General features: G+C 44.1%; 2 protein-coding genes across 2 annotated transcripts in view; one reads left to right on the top strand and one right to left on the bottom strand.

Moving 5' to 3' along the window:
* Window positions 1–2853: 2853 nt before the first annotated feature.
* PIG-V (phosphatidylinositol glycan anchor biosynthesis class V) lies at window positions 2854–6506 on the bottom strand. Its single transcript, XM_065443246.1, has 2 exons — window positions 6349–6506; window positions 2854–5917 (listed from the first exon to the last, which is right to left on the bottom strand). Exons 1-2 carry the CDS (start codon window positions 6406–6408, stop codon window positions 4691–4693), a joined length of 1287 nt encoding a protein of 428 aa, XP_065299318.1. The 5' UTR covers window positions 6409–6506; the 3' UTR covers window positions 2854–4690.
* Window positions 6507–7051: 545 nt separating this feature from the next.
* LOC135911122 (membrane-associated tyrosine- and threonine-specific cdc2-inhibitory kinase-like) overlaps window positions 7052–12703 on the top strand; it is a 47722-nt gene continuing 42070 nt past the window's right edge. Inside the window, exons 1-5 of the mRNA XM_065443247.1 lie at window positions 7052–7373; window positions 8265–8388; window positions 10901–10998; window positions 11172–11456; window positions 12449–12571. Coding sequence (XP_065299319.1) covers window positions 7305–7373; window positions 8265–8388; window positions 10901–10998; window positions 11172–11456; window positions 12449–12571 — 699 coding nt within the window. The 5' untranslated portion in view covers window positions 7052–7304. The remainder of the gene's footprint in view (window positions 7374–8264; window positions 8389–10900; window positions 10999–11171; window positions 11457–12448; window positions 12572–12703) is intronic.

The following is a 12703-nucleotide window of genomic DNA, read 5'->3' as shown; positions in this document are numbered from 1 at the left end:
GTTTGGTGGTTTCTGTACCATTTCTACAAGCTATGCATAAATAGCCATAGGTGAATTTTTTCCTATAATACAATCTCTTCTTGGGCACCTTGACCAGGCTTTGAACAGGAAGGCATTGCACTTTTTCTTTTATAATCACATTCATTATGCTTCATGCAGCTTCATAGCTGGGTTTCATAAAGTTTACAAATTTGAGCTCATTCAACAATATTAGGAATCTTGCGTAGTCTAAAAGGAAAATGCTGTTTGAAAAAAGTTCGCTTGTTAATTCCTGAACAGTCTGTTGGAAATATTCTGATGTTGAAAGGATGCAAGATGGGTATTTGTATTGAGCAAGCTTATACGTACAGACAAATTCTTGAAGCAAGCAATGGCATCACCAAAGTTGTCAAAAAAGTTACTGTGATCTAAAAACAGTGTGTTGCCTGCTTGTGTGATGTGTCTAAAGGTAAATTATTTTTAATGAAAGGTCTATATATCCCTGAAACGTCTAAACAAGCTTTAAAAAACGTGTGCCATCACCTCCTCCTTGGTATTGTGTCCACAGGATTATACAAATTTTAATGTTTACAGGTTGGCAGGTGTCTGCACGTTTCCCTCTTTCAGCACTCACAGTGTTACCTGCAGCTGAACTACTGTTTTACTTAAAAATCTTGGTGAAAGGAAGCACTCAAGGCATTGACTGCTCAATGAGGGCCCTAGCTGTACACATTGATATCTGCCAACACTTACGATTTTTATCATGTCAATTTTTTTTGCACTTGTTTACAACTATCGTAACTAATAATTTTATCACTTTTCATTTGTATCTAGTGTAGGAAAACTGATCTCAAAAGAATATGAATATGATTGCGGATGGTTCTTTCAGACCCGTCCATTATTCTGACCTTGGCGCAGAAGCGATATCAACTTTATATTGTAAACTGAAATTTCAGCTGCCATTTCATGAATATTTCATGAATGAGCATTATAAACATTTCTCTTTGTCTATGACACAAGCCATTATTGCTGTGACTATAAAGCAAGTGCCTATTCACAGCATCCCTAGAAGAAAAGTTGGCAAAGCTTCAATAAACAGGCAGTTCAGTAATGTAAAAATTCTTTATATATTTCACCATATTTTAGTAACTTGTGGTTACATCTGCAGGATTTTCACGTTCCAAGGTAGGAAGGTCTGCTGTATGTATATCATTTTGAGTCACGAGTTCTTGCCTGCCGTTGAGTGGAGATTGTATATTAACAACAAAATATGACTATGGTATACGAGTGTGTAATTGCCATAAGCAACTTATACTGGTCTGGATTAAGGTGTCAGACAGTCTATATGGGAAAGAAATTGAAAAATAGTGAGTGCTCGCCATAGTGACTCAGTGGCTATATGGCATTCTCCTGCTGAGCACTGCTGAGGTCAAGGGTTCGATTCTCAGCCACAGCAGCGCCATTCCGATGGAGGTAAAATGCAAAACCGCTTATACATCGTCAATTTAGGTACATTTTAAAGAACTCTGGGCGGTTAAATTGATCCAGAGTCTGCCATTGCAGCACTTCTCATAGTTCAGGTAATGCACCGAGACATGCAATTCAAATAATAATATAGCCATCCATCCAATCAAACTAATCAGACTCAAGGCTGTGACTCGGAGTAATGTGTGGCAGCATGGAAGGATTTAAAGCCAGTTTGGGTGCACACTAAAAAAACTGTTTACACCCTTTGGGATGTATCTTCCCTATATAAAAGGAGTCAACACTTTCTATGATGTATCTTGTCCTTAAACAGTAATCATCATCTATCTTGCTTGCATTTCCTCTCTTAAAAATAGTGCACACGCCGATAACATGCATGCTATTCGTGATCTGGAAGTGCCAAATGAGCAGCGTTAAATAACAAAGGCACACAGCACAGATGATGATTATTGTTTGGGGTCAAGATAAGCCCCAAAAAGTGCAAAGTTTTCTTACGGTGTAAAGGTTATCACACCAACAATATTTGTTGCTGCAATGGCAGTGAGGGAACATTAACTGCAACACCACACGGCAGTGCTTCATTTCATTGGTTGTTGTATGCATCACCATCTTTCTCAGGCTATAAATAAACCTCAGCTGTTAGCCAACTGCTGTTGGCATGAAGGCTCACATTTCTCATCTCCGTGCTGTTTTGCTAAAATGTAAAACAAATTTCATAGAATTTTGAAACTGAGCTAGTTGGTTCTTGTTCAACATGGTGAACTATGCACACAATGAGATGAGATGGATACAAACAGTATAGAGCTTGTATGACCGTCTGCACTGTTTGCCATGCAAAACGAATATCGACCAACTAGCTCACGCACTCACTACAGCACCCTTCTTTTCCATTGACAGGTGTTACTGGCAGCTCAGAGAGTACAGGGAAATTCTTGTGATGAGTGCTGTAACCACAGCTTAACCAAGTCGATTTCTGACAAGGAGCTTAGTGAACTGAGCTGCATTGAACTAGATTGTAGTTGTAAAGCAGCTGTAAAACAGCTCGGAGATCCTGCACTAAGGTCGTTGTCAAAGGCACAAAGCGTACAGGCTATTGCTGTCCAAATTCGCACACACAGCACATGAATTCAGTATTTATTCTCCCAAACTTGTAAATCTTAAAATAGTGAACACATGCTATGGTACTAGTGTGTTTCGGGCTAGATTGGTTGTTGGGAGAGTTTGTCATACTGATGCGATACCAGTACTACATGACTCCAGGAAAGTTGTTGGGAAATATCACACTCCAGCTTTCCAGTACTATATCCCTCATCAGATGAGATATCCTCACCATATCCAGATGAGATATCCAGATGAGATATCCCTCACCATATGAGATAACACAAAATATCCAGTACGAAATAATTTATTCACGAGTACATACGGAGACAATCACCATCACAAGTTTGTCTTGGGCTCATGCCAGCAATGACTAGTGTTCTTTGGCTCCATCGAGTCTTTTGGCACATAAAACACGGAATGCTAACCAGTCTGCGTGCTCATAAGAATCTTCAACTGAGAACACACCCTCATTTCTTTGCACACACACACACACACACACTACACCTGCTCAGAGCCATTGTACTTAATAATCAATATATGCTGAATTTAAAAACAGTTTGCTGAAACAACAGCAGCAATAGCTGCCAAGCAAGAATATTTTTTTCAGGGCCAAGTATTTTAGATGAGACACAGATGTATACATTCATTCTAAAGTAGTGCACATTCTACTGGCTGCATAATATTAAATATTAATAATCCTTTGTGCTTCTGTCTAATATTGTGGCATATTAATATTATAATATGCCACAATATTAGACAGAAGCACAAAGGATGTCCCAAGCCTTTCTGCGGACCAATGATAACAATGGACATCAATACCTAGGTGTTCTATCAACATCGTACAGACTATCATACTTTTGTTACTGGAATAAGTAACATACAAGTTTCTGGTGTCAAGACAAATGTGACTTTAGTATAACTTGTCAAGTGAAATACTAGCAATTCATTATTTTAACTGGGTCAATGATGACCTGCAATTAACCTGCTAACTTGGCAAAAATTTGGAAGATAAGTTTCAGCATGTTGGTATTCTATTTTAGCTTTTAGCACACAAAAGACACAGGGGCAGACAGACAGTTTAGACAAACGTGCAAGGCCAACTACTGCAGTGCTAGTAGGCTGGGTTGCCAGAAAAACCACAAATAAGGCCTTGTTAAATGTGAGACCAACATTGTTTATGAGCTGCCGTTGTGATGTGAAAAAAAAAAATCAGCCAAATGGGACGATGCACGAATGACAGGTTGTGAGAACGGAACAATATGTGAAATCATGTTACGGGCCATCTTAGCTTTCACTGCAGAAAGTGTGCATGTGAGCACTAGTACAGACAGTACTACATAATAGGAAGGGCCACGTAAACGACATGCGAGATCACAGAAGTGACAAAGGCCACTAGTTTGGGAGACACATGCGTTACTGTGCCATCTATTGACCTTTCTAAAAAAGAATTGGATTATCTTTAGCACATGCAAAGAGTGGCTCGGCAGGGATGGCAGTACAGATTAATCTCAATCTTGCAACTTCGCACTTTCTCAACTTGGCTTTATCATCATTTGCTGCTTTGATATAATTCATGCTTCATGTCACAATTTATGAAATTGTACAAATGCGCTTGCGTAAGCTGTTGTTTATCTCCTATATATGTGTGTGATCCTTGTGGAAATAAACAATTGTTGCAAGTGAGCACTTCGTCTACGTCTGTATAAACTGTCCCTGCGTCTTCAGTGAACTAAAAGCTGAAATAAACATTGGCGAAAATGCTGGCCCCAGACAAGGCTATCTTGAACAGACAGCTAATCTTGAACAGAATTCCTTGACAAGGATATTTTAGCAGGTACTACAGGTGTCAATGAAGCTATGTTACAACCTGTAATTAAATGGAAAACCTATCCATTCATGCAACTTCTTGCACTTTGTCTAATTCTGTGGAACTCACCCTGAAACCTCAAACCTCACAGAAATGTTAGATGTGATTTGCTCGGTATTGATTATAGAAAATCACAGAGGATTTTGTGACATAGTAAGGACGTAAAACGAGGGGGTTTCATCCCCGGCATTTTAGGTATAAACATATCATGACGTAAAACTTATCACAACTCTACGATGAAACATCCAACTTAATTTTTTATGTCCATGGTAAAAAATTTACATGCAGAGCTGTCCCCAAAACTGCATAACCCACAAAGTATGTGACAATACGCTTTGAATGAGTATCACTTTGCCACAAGTTGACTGCTACATCTGCCCAGACAACAGAGCGAAACTTTCTTTCGGCTCGACTGGGTCCGAAAAACGCTGTCCAATACAACATTGGGCTTGAAGCAGCAATCAGCCGCGTCACCACTTGAACATTTGCAAAGAGAACTGTGATAGCAAGAAAACCAACAGCATGCAAAACGTATGGAATGTGTCGCTTGTCACTGCAGCGCTTTAGGGCAGAGGCCGAGGAGTGCAGGATAACTATGACAACTGGCAAAGCAAGAACAAAATTGGGCAGCTGCTTCAGGCGATAATACATAAGAAAACCAACATCCCAGTAGTGTGACTGGACGTATCCGTAGGAGAAAGGAATTAGATTCGAACACCACTTAGAAGCATTGCGGCCGGCCAGCCTAAACCCCGACTCAGCTGCTTGATTCAGGATTGCAGCAGAGAATCTCTGGGAGTAGTCGGGTATGCAGAAAAGCGACCACGCATAACACTGGAACAGGAGAAACGGCAGGAAGCAGAACGCCGCCCTGAAGACCGACCTGACGGGTGTCAGCCCACAGACGAAGCCGGAATAGAGCAGGAATCCAGCCGACAGAAACCCGTTGGACCGAACCAGGCCGCCCAGGCAGAAGAACAGCGTCGCCAGATTCGGCCTGTTTTGCTCGAGCAACAGTAGGCCCAAGAAGCTGACAGCTGCGAAGACGGATTCACTGTAGCAGGCACTGAAGAAGACGGAGGCAGGGTTGAAGCAGAACAGGAGGACCGCCTCGTCAGCGTGCTCCTTGGAGAAGAGCTGGTGGGTCAGACGGTGCAGAGCCACGGCGGCGACGACGAAAAAGGACGCGTTGACGAGAACGCCGCTGAGAACGAGCACGCTGTGACGCGACAGGTAGACGCTCGTGAGCGGGTCGACGAGGCCGTCAGCCGTCTGACGGACAAGCCACGGGTACAGCGGGAAGAAGGCCAGCGTCTGCTCGTACGTGTAGCCGTGCTCGGCGATGTGCAAGAAGTACTGGCTGTCCCAGCGCGTCAGGCCACCGAAGAGCCACGAGACGAGGCGGTCTCCCAGGTCCCTGCTCGCGGGCCAGGGTGAACGAAAGGCGTCCGCGTTGTGGTCAGGCACTGCCCAGTTGAAGGCCACCTGGCAAGAGGAAATCGGACATGCGGCTCTTTTTCGAAGCACGAATGAAAGAGAACGCGCGAAAACTCAAGATGCGCCTCTACTCAACTCGCAACTGCCATAACAGCCTGAATGCTTGCCTTCTTTGGTTCCAGAAAGTATGCTTCATTAGGCAAAGTTCTGACTGGTGGTTATAACACCGCGATCACGCGCATTTTTTGCGTCAAACAGAAACAGGCTTTAACAAGAAGGATGCAAGCAATTGACCGCCACTTCTTGTGAAGCTCACAGGCTCGACTGGCTAGGTAAAGCAACCCAAAAGCGTTTCGTGAGGCTACCGTTACAAGAACGATTACTCGAGGCAGGCGCTGCTCGAGGATTTGTACCGTTTATTTGCTGTACTGTACATAACGATCGTTAAATTTGCGATTAGGAGGCGTGGCGAAGCTCACCTGAAGCAGAAATATTACGAAACGGGAGAATAGCGCGAGCACGACTACACTGGAATTCATTTCCTGTAATTTAGTGGCGCAACATCATTTTTCACCGTGTGTTTACAAACATCGCGCCCATGAGCGAAACCACCAGCCTGAAAACATGGCGGCCAATAGCCAAGACCGCCAGTGACTCTAGCGGCGGCTCGATTTGGCTCACGTCAAGTTTCCTTCATCGTGTGCTATGTGGCCGCAAGGGGCCGCAAGCATAGAGTTTCTTTCTAATGGCCAGTGTTAATGGCCTTTCTAATATTACCTGGAAGCATAGAGTTTCATATGCATGCATACCCTGCATACCTATGTATTTACTCCTTTACTTTTGCGTTGATATTATCCACCAATCAGATAGCCCCCGTTTAGTTATTTCTACCTGTTCAAAGTCTATTTTACTTTAAAACCCAAAGATTTGAATAGTTCCCCGTTACCATCGCTATCTAGTAACGTTGCCCCCATTACATTCAACTGCAGGGTGAAGTTGTTTACAAGCAAGTATCAGGCATAGAGTTACTGTATCAGGTGTTCAGACGTTTCCTCCTCCTATGCACAACAAACAAGTTATAAAAGCGACACCAGCGACCAACGGTCGAACGAGAGTGGGCCCTAGTGGCCATAGCTAGTGGCTCCCATAGAAGCCGGATATCTGTGCAGGTCTGGAGTACGAGTAGGTCGTGGCCGTAGCGATCCAGTCCGGTTGAGGCCATGCATGATCATGTGAATCATGTGTTCGTTGCGTCGTTGCTTCTGTATGGTTTCTGCTTACACAAACGAGCGCGTGAGCATGTGGACCTGCATTTGCGCTCGGACTGGCACCACGGGCTTGGTGACGATTCTTGTGTTCATTTCTTGGGCACCTGCTGCGTAGCGTAGCGTTGCGGTGTCCCAGGTCGTGACAGCTACAAGGCGGAAAGAAAAAAATGACTGAAACACCGCCGAGACCAGACCCTGTGTTTTTTGAAGACTCGCAGCCACTGTTGACGAAAAAGGTGCCGTTCTGCCGTCGTTGTAGCAGCTCCTTGTCTTCTTTGTAGTAGCTCCTTGGATGTCACGCGCATGTTCGAGTTCTTTGCATCCGTCGCTCTCTCGCGCGAGCGTTTTTCCGAACAACGGCGTTCGAAGTGGTAACGCTGAGCCTCAACTCACCCAAGTTTGTGTGTTTGCCGATTTGCGGCACGTCATTTTTGGTTAATTCGGCATAGTCTCGTGAGAAACATGCTAGCCCACCTGCTGAAGACGATATAGATTTACGTGCGTACTTTGTTCGTGCTTTTTCTGAAGAATCCGTAGTTAAACTTTGGGAGAAGGCCGAACGCCGACCCGGCAGTAGTGGTCGAAAGTTAACGAAGCGGCCGGCCATTCGCATTTTGGTCAGGTTATTTAAACGAACTGCGGTGTAGGACCCTTCATTTGCTAGCGGTGTGAGTACGTTTATTTACGTTGTGAAGGAGCACCACTGTGACCTCCTTGGTTTAGTGATGTCTCGTCTTCCGCCGTGACAAACAGCCTAGTGAACAGATTAAACAGATTTCCATAGCTAATGCTGGAAATTCGTGTGGCACATGTCCAGCATCTGACCTAAAAATTATGGGGTTTTACTTTCTGATTATGAGGCACGCCGTAGTGAAGGACGTTGTGTGCATTGTGTGCACAAAGTGTGCCATCTTTGTGAGCATTGTACGTAGAATTATTTATACTTCAGTGTTAGCAATACATGGGTACATGCTACCAGCTCTGGTGCATCGGTTCTTATAGGTGGCATCTCGTCTTCAGCAGAGTAGCAACACCATGTTACCAATCATTTGCTTGAGTGCAGAAATTCTTCAGAGCACAGTGTTCTTGGCTTGCCTGGTCTCATCTTCTCCTGAATCTCTCTGCAGGATAGCCAAGCTCGGAGAAGACGCCAGCCACGGCCACCACGAGTGCCATCCGTGGATAGAACTAGCTGGCGTTCAGACCTACCTCGGCATGCTCAGGCAGTCAGCTTTAGCGGTTCTGAATTCTGTATCCTTTGAGCCTTCTGTCCCTGCTGTTACATGCATAGTTGCAAATGTGACTTTACATTGTGACAACCATGAGCTTTGAATTTCAGCTGCAGCAAGGATGCATCTGTTAGCCAGCTGAGCAGAACAGTCTTTCCTTTAATATGGTTGACCTTTATTTACCCCAGTTTGGGAGGAACTGCAGACGGAAAACTACTATATGTAGCTTGCTGTGAATCTGACATCTTGTAGCTAATCATGCAATGAAAGATGCTGAAAAAGGGAAATGTTAAACATTGAAGTACACTTGCATATGGAAAGTGCAGTGATACCATTAAAAAAAGAGATGTCTGCAGTTTCCTTTTTAGAGTTAGGGAAATGATGGAAATGGAAAAAGGGAAATAGGAAACGCGTGAATGATGGCTATTGCCGCCAAAATTTCAGCACGAACCTTTGCATTTTTTTCTGTCTTTCTTACTTGTCTTGTTTTATATTGCACAATTGACACACAATGGCCTTCACACAAAATGACATGAACCAGGGAACAAACTACATCTTGCTTTCCCGAGGAAAATCGTATGGGCAAGACATGACTCCAACTACAAAACTTTTTCGTTCGTCGCTACATTATTACGGTCACAGTTACATGCCCTAGGGCACAACTTCCACATTTCCCTATTGTGAGTTAAAGCTGTTCTCTCAGTTTGAGTATCCTTGACTGCTTTGCCTAGTAGTGTTAATCTGTGATCTGTAGCCAGTTTCTTCATTGGCTTGAAATCAGTTCCTTTCATGCGTAAAGCAAAGGTTTCATTCCCTGGCCTTTCACAGTTGAAAAAGCAAATTGAGATTCTCTGTCACACCAGAAAGTGAGGAGAAAGGGGATTAACAGAGGGGCCCGATTTTTTGTTAAACATATCACGAAAAGCCAACACACTCTGACACCAAGAACAACATAGCGGAAATTACTTGTGCTTAATAAACGAAATAAAGAAACGATAAATTATTGGAAATGAAAGTGGATGAAGAAACAGCTTGCCACAGGTGGGAACTGAACCCACAACCTTCGCATAGTAGCGCCTTCGGGTAGCACCAAACACTAGCATCGATTGGTGGTACATAACCTAGTTGGCAGAAAGCTTCTGTAGTTAACCATCACTTTTTGGTCAGTTCTTTCGTGTGTGTAGATAACAATAATTTTTAAAGGATTATGCAGATTCCATGCACTGTGGGAATCGATGAAAGTGAAGCATACAGTGCTGGATACCTTGATTGACAATAATTAGGGCTGATGGCTACTTCAACGTTTAGTCTAACACGAGAATGGCAAGTTGATGTTAAACGTTACCTTGCAGGCACCACTGCTGTTTGTCTGCATAGTACACAGAACATATAGGGAGAGGTATTTGCTTGAGGCGTTGTTGTGCGCCATATTTCATAACCTCCGAGAGGGTTGAGCGTAGTCATTGCCTCACATGATACATCACATTGTGGCAGAAGTATTCAACTTGAATTGAATTATGGTGCTGCACACAACAAAACCACAATCGAATTGTGAGGCATGCCGTAGTCGCGGACTCTGGATTAATTTTTACAGCGGGATGTTCTTTAACATGTCCCAAAATCGAAGTACACGTGCGTTTTCTATTTCGCCCCCATCAAAATGTGACTGCCGCGGTTGGGATCAAACCCGCGACCTCTAGCAATGCCATATAAGCAAAGCTACCACAGCGGGCACAGGGCTGTTCATTTGACGGTCGACCGCTTCCGTTCTCAAGCTCTCAAGAGCTTTTGGTGACATCCAGGGAGCTCCAGAGGGCTTTGTGCACATACGATGTGATGGAAAGGTCCAAATGAGTTTCTTGCGTCGATTTTCCTCTCTGCCATGCTCCTGCCATGTATACAGTGAAACCTCGTTAAACCGTAGTTGGCTGGAGCTCGGAAAAAGTACGTACTAAACGGTAGTACTGCTTAACCAAAAATAGCATTAGATCGCCCACTTACTTGTGGAGCACCCGAGCTAGAGCTTCCTCTTAACCGATACATACACAGTGAGCTGGTATGGTTTATGTGCATAGCAAACGCATTATGTTCAATGGCAGCTAAGTTGGAGATTTGACTTTACTACTTTTAACATGAAACTATTGTTTAAGCGGGTATGGTTTAACGAGGTTTTACTGTGTACACGCTCTGAACCCTACCCCAACACGGCGTGCAAAACAGCAGCAGCAGCAGCAGCAGCAGCGCGAAAGTTGAAGGAAAAGGCAAAGAAAGTTTCTCTTTAAAACATGAATCTTGGAGCAAAGTACAGGTTGCTCAGTGAGCCATGGCACAATGCAAGATGACAAGGCTTTCTTTTGGTCACATGCCAGAATGTAAGACATGTGGGAGTGATTGAGCAGTCGTGGACTAATATTTAAAAGGCCATGTTTAGGAAGAGTGATATGCCATGTATGAAGCTGCATGTCTGTTTTGTTTGGCTGCCTGCTTCTTATTTGCAAGCCAAGAGTTATACTTGACGGCAGAATCGTTAATAGCGTTTCACAGTCCACACTACAATGAACAGGCCCCTGTCTCCTATCTGCACCAGTGCTTCTACGTAGACCAGAAACTGGGGGAAGGCTCTTTCGGAGTGGTAGGTTTACCTTTTTTTGCATCGCATAACACCTTGAATATTCTTGGAAAGTTATAGTTATGTATGTACCCTTTACTTGGTCAAAAGTGCCATACCAACAGGCCAATTCGCAGCTCTTAATTGCTTTATGTTGCCCGAGATGTCTGACTGGAATCATTGCTGCACATCACCAGGTGTACAAGGTGCGGTGCCTGGATGACGGCAGGTGGTACGCGGTCAAGGTGGCCAACCGTCAGTTTCGGGGTCAGCGTGACCGTCGGCTACAGCTGCAGGAGGTGGCTAAGCATGAGCTGCTGCCGCCGCACCCGCACTGTGTGCGCTTTATCAAGGCCTGGGAGGAAGACTACCGGTTGTACATCCAGACGGAGCTGTGTGAGTGCAGCCTGGCTGCCTACACTGAGAAGCACCACAACCTGTCCGAGCAGCTTGTCTGGGAGTTCCTTGTCGACCTACTGCTGGTATGCAGACATAATGAATAGATGCACCAATATCAGCTTGAGCGCTAGTTGCCCTCCGGTAGTCTACAGGCTTGTGAGGTACTGTGATAGTGACATATGCCACTTCACGATTTCTTGCTGGTGTTGCAAAACTATTGATAAATTGATTGTCAGTGGTAGCAATAATTTTTTTAAACTATCAATTGTGTAAAAAGGAAAGACGGTTAAAGTATTATGATGGTTCGCTATTGACTGTACTATGAATAGTTTCACAATTCAGTTTCGCATGATTTTACAATAACAATAGTGCTGTCAGTATCAAGAGTGGGCTACCAATGCTACCATCTTCCTTCCTGTCACTTTAATTGATCCCCTTTCCTCGTGCAGAGTAGCCACTGGTATCTTTTTCTCGTTAACCTCCCTACCTTTCCTCTATTTTTATCTCTCTTGTGCAGGACATTTCAATGGTCATTTCTTTTGATATTGACTTTCACTTAACCAGACATCCATAACTATTTTGAAGTTGGCTTTTTGCCCTCTGTGATAGCTCAGTGGCTGTGGCATCATGCTGCCGAGCAAGAGATCTGGAGTTCAACGCCCAGCCATGGAAGTTGCGTTTTGATAAAGGGGAGATGCAAAAACACTTGGAGCGACAGAAATCTGAGCAAATTGGTAGGGACTCTTGGTATAAAAAGCCAGGTGTGCAAGACATAAAACACGAGACAAGAGGAACAAAAATGACTCCCTTTTTCTTTCTTCCCTCTCCATCCTTGTTTTTTTCTTGTGTTCTGTACGCCTGCCTTTGCGAAAACACTCGTTTACATCTAGGGGCACGTTGAGGAACCCTGGGTGGGCAAAATTAATTTAAGCGTAGTGTCCGTGGTTTGGTCCTCGCAACTGCTAAACATAACTGACAAAAAAAAATTGCATGTAAAAGGTGCAATATCTCTATATTAATGTGGCAGTGGCTTCAGCAGCAGCTGTCTTTATTCGAGCATGTTGCATTGTTACAGGGTGTGAAACACTTGCACGACCATGACCTGGCCCACCTGGACATCAAGCCGGAAAACATCTTCATCTCCAAGGATGGCTACTACAAGCTGGGGGACTTCGGCCTCGTCCTCGACCTCAAGCGGGTTCGTATGTTGCCCAAGTTTTACTCTCTTGTGATGGTGGTGGAAAGGACGGGAGCAAGTACTGAGGCTGTTCGGAAACACTAAAGAGAAAAATGCATACAGTTGTATCTCTAAGTTGTGCTTCTGCAATAC

Source organism: Dermacentor albipictus, chromosome 9, assembly GCF_038994185.2.
Source record: "Dermacentor albipictus isolate Rhodes 1998 colony chromosome 9, USDA_Dalb.pri_finalv2, whole genome shotgun sequence".
NCBI classification, from domain to species: domain Eukaryota; kingdom Metazoa; phylum Arthropoda; class Arachnida; order Ixodida; family Ixodidae; genus Dermacentor; species Dermacentor albipictus.
The sequence above is the reverse complement of the archived record's forward strand: the minus strand, read 5'-3'. Positions and strand labels throughout refer to the sequence as shown.